We start from the raw sequence: 21,131 nt of genomic DNA, 5'->3' as shown, positions 1-21,131 counted from the left end.
CTCACAGCTAAGACTTTTCAGATAATCTAATGAGAGTAATTCCTTCGCAATTAGCAGGGCAGAGATGTCGCACTCTTTACCTTGTCCAATGGGAGAATGCTTTGCTTTCCTTCAGAACATGCAAAGAATTCTCTGAATGGCACCTATTGAAGATATGCTGTCCAGTGATCTCCACTTGCTTCTGGGTCCCATGCTGAGCGGCTTGCCTGATGCATTGTAAATACTGAAAGTTGGCTGCTCAGCACGGGACCCAGAAGCAAGTGGAGATCGTTGGACAGCACATCTTCAATATTATCAAGCAAGCATGCAGTCCAACAATATCGCTGTGGCCTACATAAACTATCAAATAGAAATAAGGAGTCAACCGGCATGAAAAAAGGTGGCTCACATATTGTGCTTGGTGAAATTTCATAATGCAGTTCTGTTGGCAGTGCGTTGTCCAAGAGTGGACAGCTGGATGGTGGATTTCCTTAGCAGTCAATAGCTGGGTCTGGGAGTGTGGACTCTGCACTAAGACGTGTTTTGTCAACTTTGCCTCTGATGGACAACCTTGAATGTGGATTTTCTTTTCTCTTCTTCCTTCCTTTTTTTTTTTTTTTTTTTTGTGTTATGCCATAATCGGGGTCCCAAGGTTGGTACCCTGCTCCAGAGATCCTTTCATGGATACAGTTTATGCTCTGGCTGCCTGAGAACTCCATATTCACTGGTATACATAATTACCTCTCTTAAGCTGGCCATAGATGGAACGAATCTTGGCCGATTCAGCAGGAACTGGCAGAGATTTAATCCATCTATAGGCAGCATGTTGGATTTTTAGCGTCTTCAGCCTCTAGCAATAATCAATGTATTCTCCCAGTCGGGACGGCTATCTGCAAAAAAACACCCCCCCCCCCCCCCCCCCCCAGCCGGGAGAACACAATAGCTCCATGGAAGGGATTTCCCCATCAACACTAATGCCGCGTACACACGAGCGGACTTTACGGCAGACTTTGCCCGGCGGACGGGATTTCGTCGGACAATTCGATCGTGTGTGGGCTCCTTTGTTTTCTCAAAAGTTGGACGGACTTAGATTTGAAACATGTTTTAAATCTATCCGTCGATCTCGAGTCCGGTCGAAAAGTCCGCTCGTCTGTATGCTAGTTCGCCGGACAAAAAGCCACGCTAGGGCAGCTATTGGCTATGAACTTCCTTGTTTTAGTCTGGTCGTACGTCATCACGTACGAATTCGACGGACTTTGGTGGATTGTGTGTAGGCAAGTCCGTTCATTCGGAAAGTCCGGCATAAAGTCCGCCGAGCAAAGTCTGCCGTAAAGTCCGCTCGTGTGTACGCGGCATTACTGTGTTGATGGGGAAATCAAGCAATTATTTTATTTTTTCTTGCAAGAAAAAAAAAAACACCCATGTGAGAATGTGAGTTCCCGCTACGTGGCGTTGTTAAGTGGGCCTGACAGCTGAGTGTCTCCCTTCACTCCCATCTATGTACATTTGTATAAATCTGACCATACGCTATATAATCTCTGTACAATTTTACCAGATCTATGGAATAGGATGAAACACCTGAACAATTTATTCAATTTGTATCAAATCAGACAGGCCATTGTACTACATAGCTGATGGAAGATCTAAGGAGATTGTAGAATCGGGTTGTACATAAAATGGGAGGAAAGTGTTATAGTAAGGGGGGGGCGCAGAGTGGTGAACACGCCCTATCATGCCCTTTTTCTGTGATTTATTGTGGGATTCAAGCTTCCTGGATGTCACATGATCTACAGGAAGTGATGGAAGCAAAAAAAAAAACATTTTTCAAACACTCAAACAAATGAAAATTGAAAGCTTCCATCGATGAGGTAAGTTAGAGAAGAGCACGTTGGGATGGCTGGGCCAGAGATGACAATAGTGAAATTCTGCCCAAACAGGTCAACTTACCCTTTAGGATTTTCATACACTGAGTTGTAGACCCTAATCCAGTCTTTGCAGCCTAGGGCAGTACCAACAGATGTGGAGCATTGTACCTTCCTCTTGGCAGTTGCTGAAACAGTAAGGTGAATGTTGAGGTCCATATTTTACTATCTGAGGTTGGATAAGATGCCATCCAAGTAGTATTTTATATGAATTTTCAAAATTCAATATATTGAAGGAGCCCAACTCTTTCTACCCAACTCCTCTTCCCATTTCTTTTGTTATACAATTAGTTTTAGGAATCATTTTCGATAAGTTGATTGGATTGATAATATTAGGTTAGGGGGCACGCCTACCTTATTTATTTCATTCCAACTCGTTAATAATTTTCCTTATTGAGTATCTCTGACCTACAGAATTTCAAATAGTGGAAGCACCAGCGAATAGATTCTGGTGCTTCCACAAAGGCTGTGGTTTCTGTATAGTCCAGTGATACCTGGAATACCCAAGGGGGTAGTGTTCCGCTTGCATTGCCAACATTGTCCTTGGGTCAAGGTGATTGCTTCTGTCAATGTGTGAAGTATGACCTGTCTTGCACATTTGTATCTTTAGGGCTGGGGAAAAAATCGATTTAAATCTTGAATCGAGTTGAGAGGTCAAATCGATTCAAAATTTCAGCAAATCGTTTTTTTTTTTTTCACCAGGACCGGCGCTGACACCGCGCCGGTCCTGAGGAGCTGCGGGCAGGAGTTTTTAGGCGAGGCTGCGGCTTCGGCCTAGCCTCGCCTAAAAACTCCTGCCCGCAGCTCCTCAGGACCGGCGCGGTGTCCAAAAAACAAAACAAGATTCACGATTCGAATCAAGTTCAAGTTTTTTTTTTTTTTTTAAATCGCAGATTTTTTTTTTTGAGAAAATTGCCCAGCTCTAATCTGCATTAGATCATTCGAGGCAATATAGTTGTTTTTAATGTAACTTTTGTAAAATTGTTTCTGTTACCCTTTTCAGATTGCCATGAATGCAGCCGTGCCAGGATTCCCGCTATCCTCCCTGTACGTTGGGGACCTTCATGTAGATGTCACAGAAGCAATGCTATATGAAAAGTTTTTACCAGCAGGCCCAATATTGTCTATCAGAGTTTGTCGTGATTTGACCACTCGTCGGTCCCTTGGCTATGCTTATATCAATTTCCAGCAGCCTGCTGATGGTAAGCTTTGCAGAGTTTATCTTGACGTTTAAAAAAAATAAAATAAAAAAATAGATCTAGCCAGAGAGACATATAGATATAAATCTTCATCAGGGATGCACTGATAACACTTTTTAAACTACGAGTATGGATACTTTTTTGCAAGTACTCGCCGATACCAATTATAGATATCTATCGCCTAATAAGAGTTGGGAGGGGGGTGGTTTGGGAGTTGGGTGAGGGCAGGCTAGGAGGGGGGAGTAGAGGGGTAACTGAGGGCAGGGTAGTTGAGGGTGGAGTGAAATGGGGCTTGTGGGGTGGGAGAGTTGGGATGGGGAAGGCTGTGATCGATGGGAGGGTATTTGGGAGACATGGGGGCAGAGGTGACAGCTGGTGGAGACAGGAGGACACAGTACAGGGGGCAATAAGGCACAATACAGGGGGGTAGGAAGGTGCTGTAAAGGGGGTTAGGAGGGCACACTGGTGTCACTGGGCAGAGCTCTGTCTCCCATCCCTGCATTGTACACAGCCTGAACACAGGCAGCGCAGTAACCATAATCAATTTTGTTATCTAATAACACTTACAGAAGGTGTAGGAAGAAAATATGCAGGAGGGGAGGAGGAGGCGTTCGGCTCCCAAGCTGACATCGCCGGTATCTGTTTCGGGTATCAGCACATTTTCGCGAGTACCGATACTCGTGTAAAATGCCTAGTATCGGTACCGATAAAAAAAACACACGATACAAATGTTCTCGATTGAGTTGCAGTTCAGTGAGTAAAATAAGTATTTGATTCCCAAGCCAAACATGATTTAGTACTTGGTGGAAAAACCCTTGTTGGCAAGCACAGAGGTCAGACGTTTCTTGTAGTTGGTGGCCAGGTTTGCACACATCTCAGGAGGGATTTTGGTCCACTCTTCTTTACAGATCTTCTCTAAATCCTTAAAGTGCTACTAAACCCAGGACTCTGCATTCACTATATCTGGTCTCCCACAGTACACACAACATGGAAATGCAATTATTTTAGTAAATATAAACTGCTAAATACCCTTTCTCATCTGCAGTATATAGCAATCTTGTTGCTTTTATGAGTTTCTGCTTAAAGCTTGTAGGAAGAGTTTTCATCCTCCCCTTATCTTCTGTCTAGACAGTGCTGATTGGCACTGTGCTGATCACATGCTCTCCCCAAAAAAACAACTCTCTACTCTAGCAATACACACCAAACTGAGCATGTGCAGCCTGACTCCTAATGCTTTGTTCTATAATAAGATGGATTGGTGTTAAAGAGGAGGAGGATCAGAGAGACCGGATCAAATTAGCCTTTATACACCATGCAGAGGATTAACCCCTTAGGTTCCACAGTGAGTATAACCAGCATGCTTTACTGCATATACACACTGATTTTACTGTTGTGGGTTATGTAACACTTTAACGTTTCTTTGCAACTTGAAGTTTCAGCTCCCTTTGTACATTTTCTTTAGGATTAAGGTCTGGAGACTGGCTAGGCCACTTTTTTACCTTTTTAATGTGCTTTTTATTCACTCATTTGTTGTCCTGGTGGTCTGTTTTGGTTCATTGTCATTCTGGAAGACCTATCCACAACCCATCTTCAGTGTTCTCAGGGAAGAAGGGTCTCATCCAAGATTTTACAACGTATGGCCCTGTCCATTGGCCCCTTAATGTTGCAAAGTAGGCCTGTACAATTAGCAGAGAAACCGTCCCAAAGCATAATGTTTCCACCTCCATGCTTGACTGTAGGGATGGTGTTCTTAGCGTCATAGTCAGCATTTTTCTTCCTCCAAACACGGCGAGCCCCCCTCCTCAAGAAGGCACATGTACAGCCCCATGTGAAGTTTGCCAATGAACATCTAAATGAATTTAGAGAATGATTGGGAGAGAGTGTTGTCAGAGAAGACCAAAATTGAGCTCTTTGCATTAACTTGACTCGCCGAGTTTGGAGGAAGAAAAATGCAGACTATGACCCTAAGTACACCATCCTTACAGTCAAGCATGGTGGTGGAAACATTATGCTTTGGGGCTGTTTCTCTACCAAACGTACAGGCCAACTTTACCGCATTGAGAGGCCAATGAATGGGGCCATGTATTAGCCAGAACACTGAAGTTGGGTCATAGATGGGTCTTCCAGCATGATAATGTCCCAAAACATACCGCCAAGGCAACAAAGTAGTGGCTCAAGAAGAAGCACATTAGGTTAAGTGGCCTGGCCAGTCTCCAGACCTAAAATTTATGGTGGGAGCTGAAACTTCGAGTTGCCAAGCGACAGCCAAGAAACCTTAAGGATTTAGAGAAGATTTGTAAAGAAGAGTGGACCAAAATCCCTCCTAAGATGTGTTCAAACCTGGTCACCAACTACAAGAAATGTCTTGCCTCTGTGCTTGCCAACAAGGGTTTCTCCACCAAGTACTAAGTCATGTTTTGCTTGGGGATCAAATACTTTTACTCACTAAACTGCAACTCAATTTATAACATTTGTATCGTGTTTTTTTTCTGGAATTTTGGTTGATATTCTGTCTCTATTATTTAAAATACACCTATGATAAAAAATTATAGACCCTTCATTTCTTTGTAAGTGGGCAAACTTACAAAATTTGCAGGGTATCAAATAATAATAATTTTCCTCACTGTATATATACTTGTGTATATAAGACACTGAAAATTACTAGATCCCTACCAAAAACAAACTAATAGGACTTTCTCAGGAAAAACTGACTTAGAACCGTGTCATAGATTTACAATGTACATGCAGCGTGGACCAGGAAAGCGGGACCATGACCACTGTATATCAGGGAAGACCAACCCAATATTTAGATGTATAATTTTAGGTAGAGGGAAATATATAAACTCTCTTGACTAGTCAGGCGATTCAAAGTCAAGGGGATCGCCTTCAAGATTAATATAGATGTTACCCCACCAGCATGGTATTAAATGGGGCGGGTCGCGTTCCTGCTTTTATTGTCCATGCACATTGTAAATCTGTCTGTTCTCCCTGAGGAAGCTGGCTTTGTCCCTGCAAAACGTGTCAGACTCTTGCATGGGAAATACCATTTGAACTCTTTAGGAATGTGTTTCATAACTTGTCGAACTATATGAATGCAGTTTTCTTTTATTTGACACCTATGAGCTTTGAGTGTTTTACATTTTTAAACTTTTTAAGGTTTCTGTCCAATAAAACAATTTTGTTTTTGTTTTTTTATGTTTGGCGGTACCTTTAAAGTCATATAAGTTGGTTTCTGGTAAGGGTCTAGTATTTTTCAGTGTTGCTAGATTTGCCCGTTGAGCAAAGATAATTACATTAACTTTTCATTTTCAAAAGTAGAAGTCCCACCAAAGCACACACACCACAAGGCGTTGTTTTCTATAGAAGCCTTTTTTGTGTTTCCCTATTCATTTTTTTTTTTTCTTAAAGTGGGGTTCCACCCAAAAAAAAAAAACTACATGAAAAATTAAAAAAAAAAAAAAAAAAAAACATTTGGATATTTTTTTTTTACTTACCTCTAAATGCCTGTTGCTAGGTGGTCCCTCGTAGTCTGCCTCTTCCAGTGCCTGGGCTGGTGACATCACTTCCCCCTCGGCACAGGAAGGGCTCAGCTCTGCTCCCTCCCTCCTGTCAATCATCTGGGACCCATTACAGGTCCCAGGTGACTGAGCGGTCAATCACGGCGCTCGGCGCCGCTCGCGCATGCACAGTGGGTGCCAGGCTGTGAAGCCACAGCCCGGCGCCCACAGTTGCAATGCCGGCGCCGCTGAATGGAGGGGGAGACGAGCGGGGCTTTGATCCATCGCATCGCTGGTCCCAGGGACAGGTAAGTGTCCAATTTAAAAGTCAGCAGCTGCAGTATTTGTAGCTGCTGACTTTTAATTTTTTTTTTTTTTTTTTTTACTGGACGCCCTGGGTGGAACTCCTCTTTAACGACGCTATCACAAGGGCTGGTGGTGGGGGATGCGGTAAAAACCGGTGGCTGAGCTGCGCCGGCCGCACACCCAAATGTTAGCATTACAGCCTGCGGGAGCATTACACATGCTGCCTGTCAAACTTGCCCATTAACTACAGGGGTAGCACACTGTAACCACAAGCCAAATGCTTGGCTCATGGTTGCTATGTTGTTTTTTTTTTTTGTTTTGTTTTTTTTTATGCTGTTTTTGGAGGTAAAATACAATATTTTTGTATTTTGCCTTTTTTGCAGTCTTTTGTCTACTGCAATTAAGCTGCAAAAGCGTTCCTCTGTGTCATGGTTTAGAGCCATGACAGCCTCTTGTATGACACAGTCTCTGAGGACTTCAATATTGAGTAAGGCCAGCAAGGCTGCAGTACTGAGAGCAACCTCAAAATTGGTACCATTGGGTGCCATTTTGAAAAACATTCAGTTGCACACACTATTTTGACTTTCTCCTACCTTTCAGCCTAGAGGAAGCATGTTCCTGTTGCTGCTCCTACTTCTCAAGCGCACTGTGGACCATCCAGTCTAGGCTTCCCTTCCACTGCCCGCCTACAGTGACTTTGTGACCTTCTAAGATCCTCATCAGCACTAGCCCCCCTGGGTTTGTGAGTACACAGGGCTTTCACTCACTTGCAATGACTTTTTCAAAGACATCTGCACCAACAGGTGACCTCTGCCCATATTCCTCCACTGCTGGTGGGGGTGACTTACAGTGAGGGGGAAAAAAGTATTTGATCCCCTGCTGATTTTGTACATTTGCCCACTGACAAAGAAATGATCAGTCTATCATTTTAATGGTAGGTTTACTTTAACAGTGAGAGACAGAATAACAGAAATATCCCGAAAAACACGTTTCAAAAAAGTTATAAATCGATTTGCATTTTAATGAGTGAAATAAGGATTTTATCTCCTATCAATCAGCAAGATTTCTGGCTCCCATGTGTCTTTTTCTATACAGTCAACGAGCTGAGATTAGGAACAATCTCTTAAAGGGAGTGCTCCTAATCTCAGCTTGTTACCTGTATAAAAGACACCTGTCCACAGAAGCAATCAGATTCCAATCTCTCCACCATGCCAAGACCAAAGAGCTGTCCAAGGATGTCAGGGACAAGATTAGAGGTCGGCCGATATATCAGCCGATATTTGGTGTTTTTTACTTAATCGGCATAAGCCGATTGTGCTGATAAAAAAGGCCGATACCGCGACTTGCAAATGACTTCTGTAAGAGAAGTCAATGCAAGTTGCCTGTATTCTTCTGTGAAGCCACTTCTCCCCTCCTCTGGGCAGCCTGCCAAATCTGATAAAAAGAACCTGAAGGATACAATGTTTACACTTATGAATGAACTGAACTCTGTGTGTAGAAGCTCTCAGTTTAACTATTTAAAGACTAAATCTTTTCTGACATTTGTTGCTTACAAGTAAAAATCCTGTATTTTCTGCTAGAAAATCACTTAGAACCCCCAAACATTATATATATATTTTTTTTTAGCAGAGACCCTAGGGAATAAAATAGTGGTTGTTGCAATATTTTATGTCACACGGTATTTGCGCAGCGGTCTTTCAAACGCAGTTTTATTTTTAAAAAATACACTAATAAATTAAAAAAAAACTAAGCAGTAAAGCTAGCCCATTTTTTTCGTCCAAAAGTTTTGATTACCTGTTTTTGTGTATTTATTTTTAAGATATAGTTTTTTTTTTATTTATTTTTTTTTTTTATCTAAATTCTACATACAAGTGAACTGATTGGAGGTTTGTTTTGTTTAATAAATGTAAAAAATGTTCTGTATCACTTAAGGTTGCTTTCACACTGCAGCGGGCATTCGTTGACTGTAAAACGCTGCTAGTTTTAGCGGCGTTATTCTGCTGCTAGCGGGGAGCTTATAACCCAGCTAGCAGCCGAGGAAGGGGTTAAATGCGCCCCTGAAGCGTCGCTGCCGAAACGCTTTGCAGGCACTTTGGCAGCGGTGCGCATTCATTTCAATGGGCAGGAGTGATGGAGCAGCGGTATGCACCGCTCCAAAGATGCTGCTTGCAGGACTTTTTTTTTAACATCCTGCCAGCGCATCACCTCAGTGTGAAAGCACTCGGGCTTTCACACTGAGACTGCAGGGGAGCCGTTTCACTTTACAGGCGCTATTTTTAGCCCAAAAGCGCCTGAAAAACGCCCCAGTGTGAAAGGGGTCTAACTTAAATTTTATGAGATGAAGGAAAAAAAATCGGCCTAATATATCGGCCCAAAAAAATCGGCATCACATATCGGCCATCGGCCACCGCGATTTCTAAATATCGGCATCGGCCAGAGAAAAACCCATATCGGTCGACCTCTAGACAAGATTGTAAACCTACACAAGGCTGGAATGGGCTACAAGACCATCTCCAAGCAGCTTGGTGAGAGGGTGACAGTTGGTGCGATTATTTGCAAATGGAAGAAACACAAAATAACTGTCAATCTCCCTTGGTCTGGGGCTCCTTGCAAGATCTTATCTCGTGGCTTTTCAATGATCATGAGAACGGTGAGGAATCAGCCCAGAACTACACAGGAGAATCTTGTCAATGATCTCAAGGCAGCTGGGACCATAGTCACCAAGAAAACAATTGGTAACACACTATGCCGTAAAGGACTGAAATCCTGCACCGCCCGCAAGGTCCCCCTGCTCAAGAAAGCACATGTACAGGCCCGTCTGAAGTTTGCTAATGAACATCTGAATGATTCAGAGGAGAACTGGGTGAAAGTGTTGTGGTCAGATGAGACCAAAATCGAGCTCTTTGGCATCAACTCAACTCACCGTGTTTGGATGAGGAGGAATGCTGGCTATGACCCCCAAGAACACCATCCCCACAATCAACTTTCCCGCATCAAAGGAACGATGGACGGGGCCATGCAACGTCAAATCTTGTGTGAGAACCTGCTTTCCTCAGCTAGGGCATTGAAAATGGGTCATTGATGGGTATTCCAGCATGGCAATTACCCAAAACGCACAGCCAAGGCAACAAAGGAATGGCTTTAGAAGCAGCACTTTAAGGTCCTGACGTGGCCTAGCCTTAAGACCTTAATCTGACAGAAAATATGTGGAGGGAGCTGAAGGTTTGAGTTATCAAGCATCAGCCTTGAAACCTTAATGACTTGGGGAGGATCTGCAAAAAGGAGTGGGACAAAATCCCTCCTGAGATGTGTGCAAACCTGTTGGCCAACTACAAGAAACATCTGACCTCTGTGATTGCCAACAAGGGTTTAGCCACCAAGTACTAAGTCATGTTTTGCGTAGGGGTCAAATACTTATTTCACTCATTAAAATGCAAATCAATTTTATAACTTTTTTGAAATGCGTTTTTCTGGGATATTTGGGCAAACGTACAAAATCAGCAGGGGAGCAAATACTTTTTCCCTCACTGTAATTGTCTTCCCGGAAAAGGCCAACAAGTACAGCATACACACTGGGACCCATATTATTATGGGGTCATCCTCATTGGTGTCTTGTACAGCTCCACAATGCATGACTGCACCCTCCCGTACGATCACAAGACCTCAAATGTCTAGTTCGGATTTTTTTTACTGGTTTGTGCAGAAATAATACAGCAGTTTGCTCGCAGGGGCTCTTAGTATTTAGCACCCTCCACAACTCATTTCAGTTTTTATCCTAAGGTACTTCTAAGCGTGTTCAAGGTTCCGATTACCATCTCTGATTCAGAGTCCTCATGGCTTTCCCCTTTAAAAGCCTGTATTTCAGCAAGTTCCATTTGACTTGGCTTTGCAAGGAGTTGTTGATCCTTTTGAAGTAGTGCATTTATACCTTGCAATTGGAGAATAAGCCTTCTGTTCCAGGCACTTTAGAGCTGTCACTACAAAGACCTTCCCAATACATTCGGTATGTAAAACCTCTCCTCTATGGCAGATGTGTCAAACACAAGGCCCCCAGGCTGAATCAGGCCAGCTAGGCCATTTCATGTGGCCCTCGAACCTGGGCTTTTTTTCAGCCAGAACCCTGCACACTGTGCATAGCACACCCCTAAACCTTGCATTCTGTACATATTGCACCCCTTTATGTAGCACATCCCTGAACTCCGCACAACACACTCCTGGTATTTATTGCCCTTTTAAGATCCTCCCACCCCTCTTGTAAAATTCTTACATCCATTGGATTTCTCAGTGGCTGTTGCTCACCCCTCAGTTGGAATGCTTTTAGGACAGGGGTGTCAAACTCAATTTCAGCGTGGGCTGCATCAACATTATAGATATAACAAAAAGCACAGCGCTGGATATAAATACAAAAATTGATATTACTATTAAAGCACCAACAACTTTCATATGTGATAAAAGAAAAAAATAGAAATGAACAATAACATGAATGCTTCACTATAGTGATATATATGCATGAACAATAACATGAATGCTTCACTATAGTGATATATATGCGTGACTACTCCCAGTTTTTTATCCACACATTTAGAAAAAGTCCAAAGATGCAAAAATTATGTCAAAACAAATGTCCAAAAAAGCAATTAAATGTGACTTTGAATAATAAATCCGTGACTGTCACCGTGTTGAAATCCCGTCACCTGGTATAGATTGAAGGCTTACCAGATAGCCTCTGATCAGCGGCGTAGAGCTAACAGCTTGGGGTTTGCCCTCCACAGCGGCTGGAACTTTAGCTGGGATGATGGATGTAGATCCACAAACGATCGCCACAGGCTTCCAGACAGCGGTACAATCAGGGAAGAGAGCTCTCACCGATATGGAAGCGTTTAAAAGAAAAGAGAAAACTCCAATGGTGTAGAACGTTTTATCTCTTGTTTATTAAAAAGTCGCCTCACTGGCATCCATAAAAACACTTTTCCTTGCAAGGAACCAATACAGCTTTAAAACGAAAACTCCGCGCATGCGCCGTCGGTACGAGCGTGTCTATCTATTTGGATAGACACGCTCGTACCGACGGCGCATGCGCGGAGTTTTTGTTTTAAAGCTGTATTGGTTCCTTGCAAGGAAAAGTGTTTTTATGGATGCCAGTGAGGCGACTTTTTAATAAAGCAGTTAAGGTCCTAGACAGCGGATATTCTAAACCGAGACCTGCGTGAGTCCTGCTATCAGAGATGGCAAGGTGGATTGATTTTCATATACAGAATACCTTAAAAAATGGATAATATAACGTGATAAATCTGTTAAGTGGGTAAGAACATTAAATAAATGTAGCAAATAGTGCATAGATTGATTCAATGAGCCAAACTTCGAATCCATTGAACATTTTTTCTTACTTGTGATAACTCTTCACAGCTGAACGGGCTTTAGACACTATGAACTTTGAAGTGATTAAAGGTAGACCAATCCGTATTATGTGGTCTCAGAGAGATCCTGGCCTTCGGAGATCTGGAGTAGGAAATGTCTTCATCAAAAACCTTGACGACTCAATTGATAACAAAGCATTGTATGATACATTTTCAACATTTGGAAACATTTTGTCTTGTAAAGTAAGTTACTTTTTTTTTTGTATCAAATGTTTGTGCGTTTTGTATAGTGCTGCAGTTTACATGATTTTATTTGAAACTCTCCTGCAAGTTGAATTGCTTTAGAGCTTGTTAATGTCAAACACTCCCAACGGCAAAGTTTTCCTGCAGTTGTTGGTGACTGTGTCTCCTTCCACATAGTTAGGATAAAGATGTCACTGTTTTATTACTGGACACACCAATAGTTTATTATGCATTATTAAAATCCTATGGGATAATCTGACACTAGTGTGTGTGTATGTGTATATATATTTATAACAGGAAGATAATTTAGTGGGATTTTGTGGGTGCCAGGCAAATAGAATTAGACATACACCAAAGTAAAAAAAATATTTATCACATTTTATTGAACATAGAAAAAGTTTAAAAATTGTGCTGGCAACAGGGAGAGGGAAAGGGTAGGAAGTAATAGGAAGGAGGGGAGGGGCAAGGAAAGGGCGGGGGGGGGGGAATAGGAGTGAGGTGCAGAAAGGGAGGGAAGAGGAAACGAGGACGCGTGGGAAGGGAACGGGGTGGAGATGTGAGGCAAGGGGATGGTGTAATGATGCTTTAATGTGTAGATACCACCTGGGATAAGTGAACAGAAACCAGTGTGAGGAGAAACAGTGGCTGTGGGGTGAGGAAGTGATAGCTAGGTTAAGTGGGCAAATGGAAGATGTACTTACAGGTCACCCGGCTAAGTCTAAGAAAAAGAGAGGGCTGCCAAGCAAAGATGTTATCTAATTGGGAAGGTATAGACCATAATGAATATCTGCTTCAATTAGTGCTGGATATAAGAAAAAAATATGAGGAAAGAACACGCTGCAATGATGGGGTTGGTTCAGGGGAGATTAGACTTATAAACAGTATAAGGGGACATATATATTGGTCATCCACATATTAGAGGACCATAGTCCTGTGTACAGATCGTCTGTCCCCACTTTGAGAGCAAAGAGTGGAGAAAGATAGACGGTAACAGGTAATTATAATGAATGAATAGTCAGCGTACTCAGCATGGCTAATCAAAAGCAGCGAGGTTTAAGCATAAGGCAAAAGGTTGAAACAAATTCACACCCAGGGGAATAATAAAAGCATGTTGGATTCAGAGAATTACCTTATACAAGGAGATATATCAGGGGTGGCAGCCCATCCAGTGTCTGACATAGTGTGTGATAGGGAGTGTTTAAATGTATGTGCACGTTGTGCACGTGTTGGTGATGCCTCTTTGTTGACACTGTCACCTATCCATACCAATCGGTGTGTGTGTGTGTGTGTGTGTGTGTATGTATATATATATATATATATATATTCTCCATGAGGTTACTGATTCAGTTGAATGGAGCTATAATTTCTTGGGAGACAACGCAGTCCTAGAACGATCTAGGAAGCCTAGATATAAACCTTGAGTGAAGTTGGCCTTTCAACGTTTCTTAAAGGAAACCTTAGTTAAAAGAATTATGAAGGCTGTCATTGTGAAGATTCCAAGTGCCATGCTGACCCAAAGACTTCAGTATTACTAACCTGCAGTAAGTAAGCAGGCCAGGCGCTCCAAATTCACTTTTGATTTTTCTTGATGGATGCCTGTGCCAAGTCGTTGATCGAAAACTTTGTACATCATCACTGTCAAGCACCTAGCATTTCCAACAAGAAGTCCGTAATAGCAGCCTACGTGTTCCTAGTGGTGGGTACCAGTGCTGGATTTATAAGGGTGCAAAAGGAGAAATTGCCCGGGCCCTCCTGTCAGAGGGGGGGCCCCCCAGCCCCAGACTTCCTTTATTAAAAAATGTTATTTTAAAATGTAGTTTTATTATTAACAAAGTGTGTGTAGGTGTCGGGGTACAGAACAGTTAAGCCTGACTTCAGAGGCAAAGAAGGGGATGAGGGCTTCTGTGATGTATGACTTGCAAGTTCCAATTACCTGTGTAATGTGTATTCTTATGCCCCGTACACACGGTCGGATTTTCCGATGGAAAATGTCCGATCGGAGCGTGTTGTCGGAAATTACGACCGTGTGTGGGCTCCATCGGACATTTTCCATCTGATTTTCCGACACACAAAGTTGGAGAGCAGGAGATAAAATTTTCCGACAGCAAAATCCGTTGTCGGAAATTCCGATCGTGTGTACACAAATCCAACGGACAAAGTGCCACGCATGCTCAGAATAAATAAAGAGATGAAAGCTATTGGCCACTGCCCCGTTTATAGTCCCGACGTATGTGTTTTACGTCACCGCGTTCAGAACGATCGGATTTTCCGACAACTTTATGTGACCGTGTGTATGCAAGACAAGTTTGAGCCAACATCCGTCGGAAAAAATCCATGGATTTTGTTGTCGGAATGTCCGAACAAAGTCCGACCGTGTGTACGGGGCATTACAGTAAATAAAATTGAGAAAAAAAATCAGAAGTGTCTTCGGAACCTAACTTTTTTTTTTTATTACTTTTATAATTTTAATTTTTTTCTTGCTAGATGCTATCCTCTATCATTGCATACTAGCACATTATGAGAGCAACAAAGTCACCAGCGTTAAAAAGTAGACAAGTGTGAAGCTGAAAATGGGGGGGGGGGGGGGGGGGGGGAGGGAGGAAGGAAGTAAAAGTCAATGGAGAGGGATCTGAACCCAGTGCGGCTGGATAAAAACCATAGCTGGAAGATACGGATCAGAACAGTCAAAATACTAAAATCCTGCGCTCGATGGGTGAGGAAACAAGCAGTCCCACAATAGATGAAAAATAATGAATGAATGTATTCAATCTTGCAGATAATAAAAACCAGTCCTATGTAAAAACAAACGAATTAAACGAATATCTTACGTTGTCACCTAGAGTCCGCTGAACAGCGAGGAGCCTAACAGTGTCCAGATAAAGTCAGTTCTCCGGCGCTCGCCGGCGTGTAGATGATAATCAGACGTGTGGGGAGCGAGGACAGGAGCAGCGTTCAGTGGGAAGGTGGAAGGGAGCACATAATGACAGACTTCTCTGAAAACAAAGCCCTGCAGCGGCGCGCTGTCACTACTGAAGGCATGCAGAAGTTGCTGTTTATGGCATGGCTCTGAAAGAGTTCCTTCAGAGCACATTGCCGATGATGTCATCAGGCGCATCTAAATTTAAATATTTCCTAAATGGTGCACGTTTAGGAGATATTTACATTACCTATAAAGAGTAGCTAAACCCAAAAACAAATCCTGTAATATATATTGCTCCTCACCAGTTCTTAGATGTAGTGGCTGCATTAAGCTCCTTCCCTTTATTTTCACCAAGTGATCCTGTGAATAACATGCTTGCAGTCCCTTCATGGCTGCACTTATTTCTCCACTGAATCTGAGGGCAGCCACAAAGGTTGGACATCAAACATGCTTTCCTTTTTATATTTATTTGATGGTACTAGATAAGGGATAAGCAACCTTCGAGAGATGGAGATCTACTTATGCAAATCAAAGACAGTAAGACCTTTTTTATTTATTTTTTGTGTTTTGAGTAAAAATATTTTAAGTATTACAAGAGAGTGCAGGGTTTAGGAGTGGATTATGCAGAGAATTCAGGGTTAATCAATGCATTTTGCTCAGAATGCAGGGATCGGGAGTGCGTTGCTCTCAGAATGCAGGGATCGGGAGTGCGTTGCTCTCAGAATGCAGGGATCGGGAGTGCGTTGCTCTCAGAATGCAGGGATCGGGAGTGCGTTGCTCTCAGAATGCAGGGATCGGGAGTGCGTTGCTCTCAGAATGCAGGGATCAGGAGTGCGTTGCTCTCAGAATGCAGGGATCAGGAGTGCGTTGCTCTCAGAATGCAGGGATCAGGAGTGCGTTGCTCTCAGAATGCAGGGATCAGGAGTGCGTTGCTCTCAGAATGCAGGGATCAGGAGTGCGTTGCTCTCAGAATGCAGGGTCCAGGAGTGCGTTGTGCTTAGAATGCAAGGTTAGGGAGTGCATTCGGTCAGAATGCACGGTTGTGGGGGATGATGTGAAGGGTGGTAAAGGACACTGCTATGGGGTGACCCTGCCCATAACGATATCCCCTGCCCCCTTCATATCCCCTAATCTCTCTCTCTTGCTCTCTCGCTCGCTCTTTTTCTCTCACACACGTGTCTACTGCGCCCCCCTTTTTCCCCTATAGCAGTAACCTCTGGCCTCCCTTCCCTCCCATAGCAGAGAGTCCTATTAGCAAGCTGGTGATTGGTTGCATAGGACCACCCCGTGTCATGGCAACCAATCGCCTGCGGTTTAACTTAAAAAGTTAATTTGGCCGGCTCCTCCTCCCACCCTCCGTCCTGAGCTGTGCTTCCTCCTGGTCTACGCTGTTCACTAATGACAGCTGCAGAGGAGGCGGGAGGCAGGAGGGAGAGAGAGACCAGTACATAGAAGGTGCGGCAGAGGAGGCTTAGGGCTGGGAGGAGAGAGGACTGGCAGCTAGAAGACGGGGGTCGGTGGCGCAGGAACTTGTTTACGGTCTACATGTCACTTGCAGGCAGTCAACAGGTGGTCCATGATCGACGAGTTGCCTACCCCCACACTAGATGGACTAGTAGTTTATGCATGGAAAATAAGGATGTTTGTGCTTTCTTTTCAGCTCACAGACAGTAACAAGGGCACTGCATTTCCAGCAAGACCAGCTGTTCTTGCTGAAAATTTTCTTGGTTGATGATTTTCTCCTGAAAAGTGAATACTAATGCAACCACAACATCTGTGGACTAGTAACGATAGATTTAAGTTTTTGTGTTTTGGCTGTGCTTTAAGATTTCATTAGGTGGAAGCCATTGTACTGTACTTTGACTAACATTGGGTGCTTGCAAGATATGCCCCTGGCCACTTTCTTAACAGGTGTGCTCTTCCACTATGCACCCCAAAGTTCGGGTTTCAGTGTACCATGGTTTTATATTATTTCTACAGGTTGTTTGTGATGAGAATGGATCAAGAGGTTATGGTTTTGTTCATTTTGAGACTCAAGAAGCTGCCACCAAAGCCATACAAACGATGAACGGCATGCTGCTCAATGACAGAAAAGTGTGAGTACTAAACTTTTTTTCTTATGTATATGTTATGCATGGCTCCTCCTCCACAGCTGCATCCTTCATTCAGACATCTATGTTTTTTTAAATCACAAGACCTGTCTGCCACTGCAGCAGACAGGCCTGTAGTGGAACGTGGAACATTAGTGCACTGCACTTCTTCAGCTCTCTAACTTAACCACTTCAAGCCCAAGGACGTCATATGAAGTGATTGACTTTCAGTGCGGATATACAGGCGGCGGGAGGCGACATCTCCCTCCCGCCGCCCTCCGGTGCTTCTCCGGGCTCTCCCGTGCGATCGGGGACCCTGAAAAAGAATCTGACGACACCGGATGAAGAGCATAGAGATTTCCGGCGACCAGATGGTCACCAGTCATCTCTGACCATCAGAGGCCCGGGCGTGAGGTTATGATGTAACGTCTGGGCCACGGATTTAAACAAAGCTGAGATCTCGGCTGATGAAAAGCACGGGATCGTTCATTTTTTTTTTTTTTTTTTATATTTGATGCTTTCCAGCCTGGAGGAGAGATGTGGGGTCTTACAGACTCCACATCTCTCCATAAAGAGGACTTGTTGCGCACCATTCCTATTACAAGGGATGTTTATATTCCTTGTAATAAGATTAAAATTTTTTATTAATTTTTTTAAAAGAAAGTGTAAAGATAAAGAAAATTTAAGTTAAAATAAACAATACATTTTTTATTTTTTTTAAAGCGCCCCCGTCCTCTTGTGCTAGCGCCCAGAAGCGAACGCAGATGTAAGTTGCGCCCGCATATGTAAAGGCTGTTCAAACCACACATGTGAGGTATCGCTGCTTGCGTTAGAGCCAGAGCAACAATTCTAGCACTAGACTGTAACTCTAAACTGGCAACCTGTAAAAAATTTAAAGCATCGCCTATGGAGATTTTTAAGTACCAAAGTTTGGCGGAGAGGAGAAAGGAGATATATCTAATCCTCTGATCCTCCCAGGACAAGACCAGTGGCATGAAGGATCGGGTGAGTATAAGCTTTCTCCTCACCTCCCCCTTCTCTTTTTTTTTTTTTTAATTTTTTTTTTTTTTTGCCTGGAGTTGTGCTTTTAAAAGCAAAGCTGTTAAAATTAAAGAGAAACTGCAGTCTGCTCACATAATTTGTAATAAAAACATCTTTGCCATTTTGAAGCTTCCCTCCAACCACTTTGCATATTTTATATATACTGTGATTCTGCACTTGCCAAATATGCTGCAGAAATCTCCCTTCACTGAGTCTGGCTGCATCCATTTTAATCACGGCAGCTGAAGCTACTGCCTGTTTGCTTCCTGGATTTACACAGACACCCAGAGGCACACCTCCAGCCCTGCAGCTTTCATTGGCACTCTTATGACCCATCCCCTACTCCCTTCCTGGCAAACACTCAGGAGAGTGAGAGAGAGAACTGTGCATGATGTCATAATTTTTACCAGACAAGAAAGAGGAAGTGGGCTGTATAAGGTATTTACTCGCAGAAAAATTTTTTATATTATCCAACGTTAAAACAACAAGGACCGAAGATTTAATAGATGGAAAGTTGAAAAAATGACTAAAGATCCATTTCAAGGTGTGAATAAAATCTGTACCAGGAAAGAAGAATGTAAATACTCACCTTTTTGCAATGCCCAACATTCCGTTGATAAGAAATCCTATGCTAAGTTGTGTTGCAGAAACCTTCCCTTTCCAGGATTGTCGATCTCTAGCTTTTCGTTCGGAGTTCATTGGTTGCTCCCAACTGCCTTTACGTTACTACTGCTGAGAAGTTGAAGTATGGCAGAAAGAGACATAGGTCACCCTTCTGACTTCCTTCACCAGTGTCATAAGTAGGGCATATGAAACGTACCAAGTAATTATGTCAAACTCTGGCAGTTTACTGAACAGTATTTTTTTGGCTAGGCAGAGCATTGATCTAGTCAATGAAGAGGGCAGGGGGGAGGAAATGAGCAGTGCAAGCAGATTCACTTTTCTAGAGCAACATACTGGTTTTCTAACCACCTCAACTGATTATCCCTGTTCCTCCCAGTAGCCCAAAGTTCTTTGGTCAAGCTGAAAACAGATCAGCCATGGTTATCCTATGCCAATGGGTGCCCTAAGGGGAGAATGGTTTCAGTCTGCCAAAATAGTAGGATTTTGCGTCCGATTTAGTTAGATCAACATTTTTTCATTAAAGCTCCACTCTGCCCCTTTCTGAAATGCAGAATAAACAAAAACTTTTGGGGGTAAACAATTTAGATAATATGCTCGCCTTTCCCCCCAAGCCTAGACAAGGTGAAGTTCCCTTTCTGGGAAGATCTGGATAATGAAAAATACTTAATCTACCGCAAGATTTGGAGTGCTTACCGTTTCCTGGGATTTTTCCTGCAAGTTGATGACATAACCCTCTGCACCAAAGAAGCTCATGTAATGTAGTGTATAATATCTCCCCTAATTTTTTTTTTTTTTTTTTTCCCCTGCAGGTGTTTTTATAATTTTCACAATATTTTACGCTGACTTGTTCAAGCTATATCCAGATGGTTAGTCTCTACACTACGTTGTTAATGTTAACTCACATTTATCTGACTGATCAAATAATAAAATTGAACTTTGTGTATCCTATACAATAGTTGTATTGCCTTACAATCAGATTGCTCTTATACAATAAACAGTTATATCAGAAATGTTGCAAGGAGATCTGTAGATCTGACCCTGAGAAGGCTCTCGGCTCTACAGGTCTTTATTATGCAACTACCTTTTGCAACGTTTGTTCTTTTTCTTGGAATGCGACTATAGAGGACACCAACACTGGTCTATATTATTAGGTGCTCCTATTCTGATTCCCACCCCACTTCCCTTCCTTTGTACTTCCTAAGTAATTGTATTGCTGAACGATCAGAGAGTAGCTAGGATTGTTCATTATTTTTTTTTCCTCAGAAAACTTTCAATAAAAGTTTGAAACCGAAATGTTGCAAGGAAGGCCAGGTTTGTTTTAGTACGAGAAGACCATTGGGGACACATGCATATGTACATGCTGTGGCACTTTGACCTTTACTTGGGGTAACTGCTGGACATGCATTAGTATGCAAACCTTGCAGCATGTGTGCTGGCTCAGCACTGGTGTTGACACAAGCAACCAATCTAAACTGAAACACTGCTTGGACAATGAACATGGCTGTTCTGCTCTTTTGTGTATGACCTGGCTTGGGACCTGCTTTTGGACATTTGCTTACTCATTGTGTTCCTCAGCCTGCTTGCTTGACACTACTCTGCTGACGCTACTCTGCTGCCCGGCTGTTACCAACTTTGGCTTGAATCATCAACTCCCTGTTTCCTGAGTTGGTGCCTTCACTGCCCAGCCGTTACTGGCTGTGGAACAATCCTTGATGATCTTGTACTTTAGAATTCACAGTTCATGCACAATAACAAGGATGTCAACCTTATCACAGAGTCTTGTAAGTGGAGTTCTGACACTCCCTAACCCTCCCCACTGCTGTGCTCGTGAGGTGCTGTGAGGTATAATATGAGTGGCTTCACCTGTCACAGGCACTCTTTTCTTTCTGCGCCCCCCTCCTCCGGTTCCATAGAAGCCGTGCTATCAGTTTCCTGAAATTAATGGAAGTGAAA

General features: G+C 43.0%; 1 protein-coding gene across 1 annotated transcript in view; it reads left to right on the top strand.

Moving 5' to 3' along the window:
* The first annotated feature begins 2,910 nt into the window (after window positions 1–2,910).
* The window catches only part of LOC141114392 (embryonic polyadenylate-binding protein-like), a 100,540-nt gene continuing 82,319 nt past the window's right edge, over window positions 2,911–21,131 (top strand). The window contains exons 1-3 of the mRNA XM_073608039.1: window positions 2,911–3,103; window positions 12,310–12,503; window positions 17,404–17,519. Of these exons, the coding sequence (XP_073464140.1) occupies window positions 2,911–3,103; window positions 12,310–12,503; window positions 17,404–17,519 (503 nt within the window). The remainder of the gene's footprint in view (window positions 3,104–12,309; window positions 12,504–17,403; window positions 17,520–21,131) is intronic.

The sequence above is a fragment of the Aquarana catesbeiana genome, linkage group LG12 (genome assembly GCF_042186555.1).
Source record: "Aquarana catesbeiana isolate 2022-GZ linkage group LG12, ASM4218655v1, whole genome shotgun sequence".
In the NCBI taxonomy this organism is placed as follows: Eukaryota; Metazoa; Chordata; class Amphibia; order Anura; family Ranidae; genus Aquarana; species Aquarana catesbeiana.
This window is presented reverse-complemented; position numbering and strand designations above follow the sequence as displayed.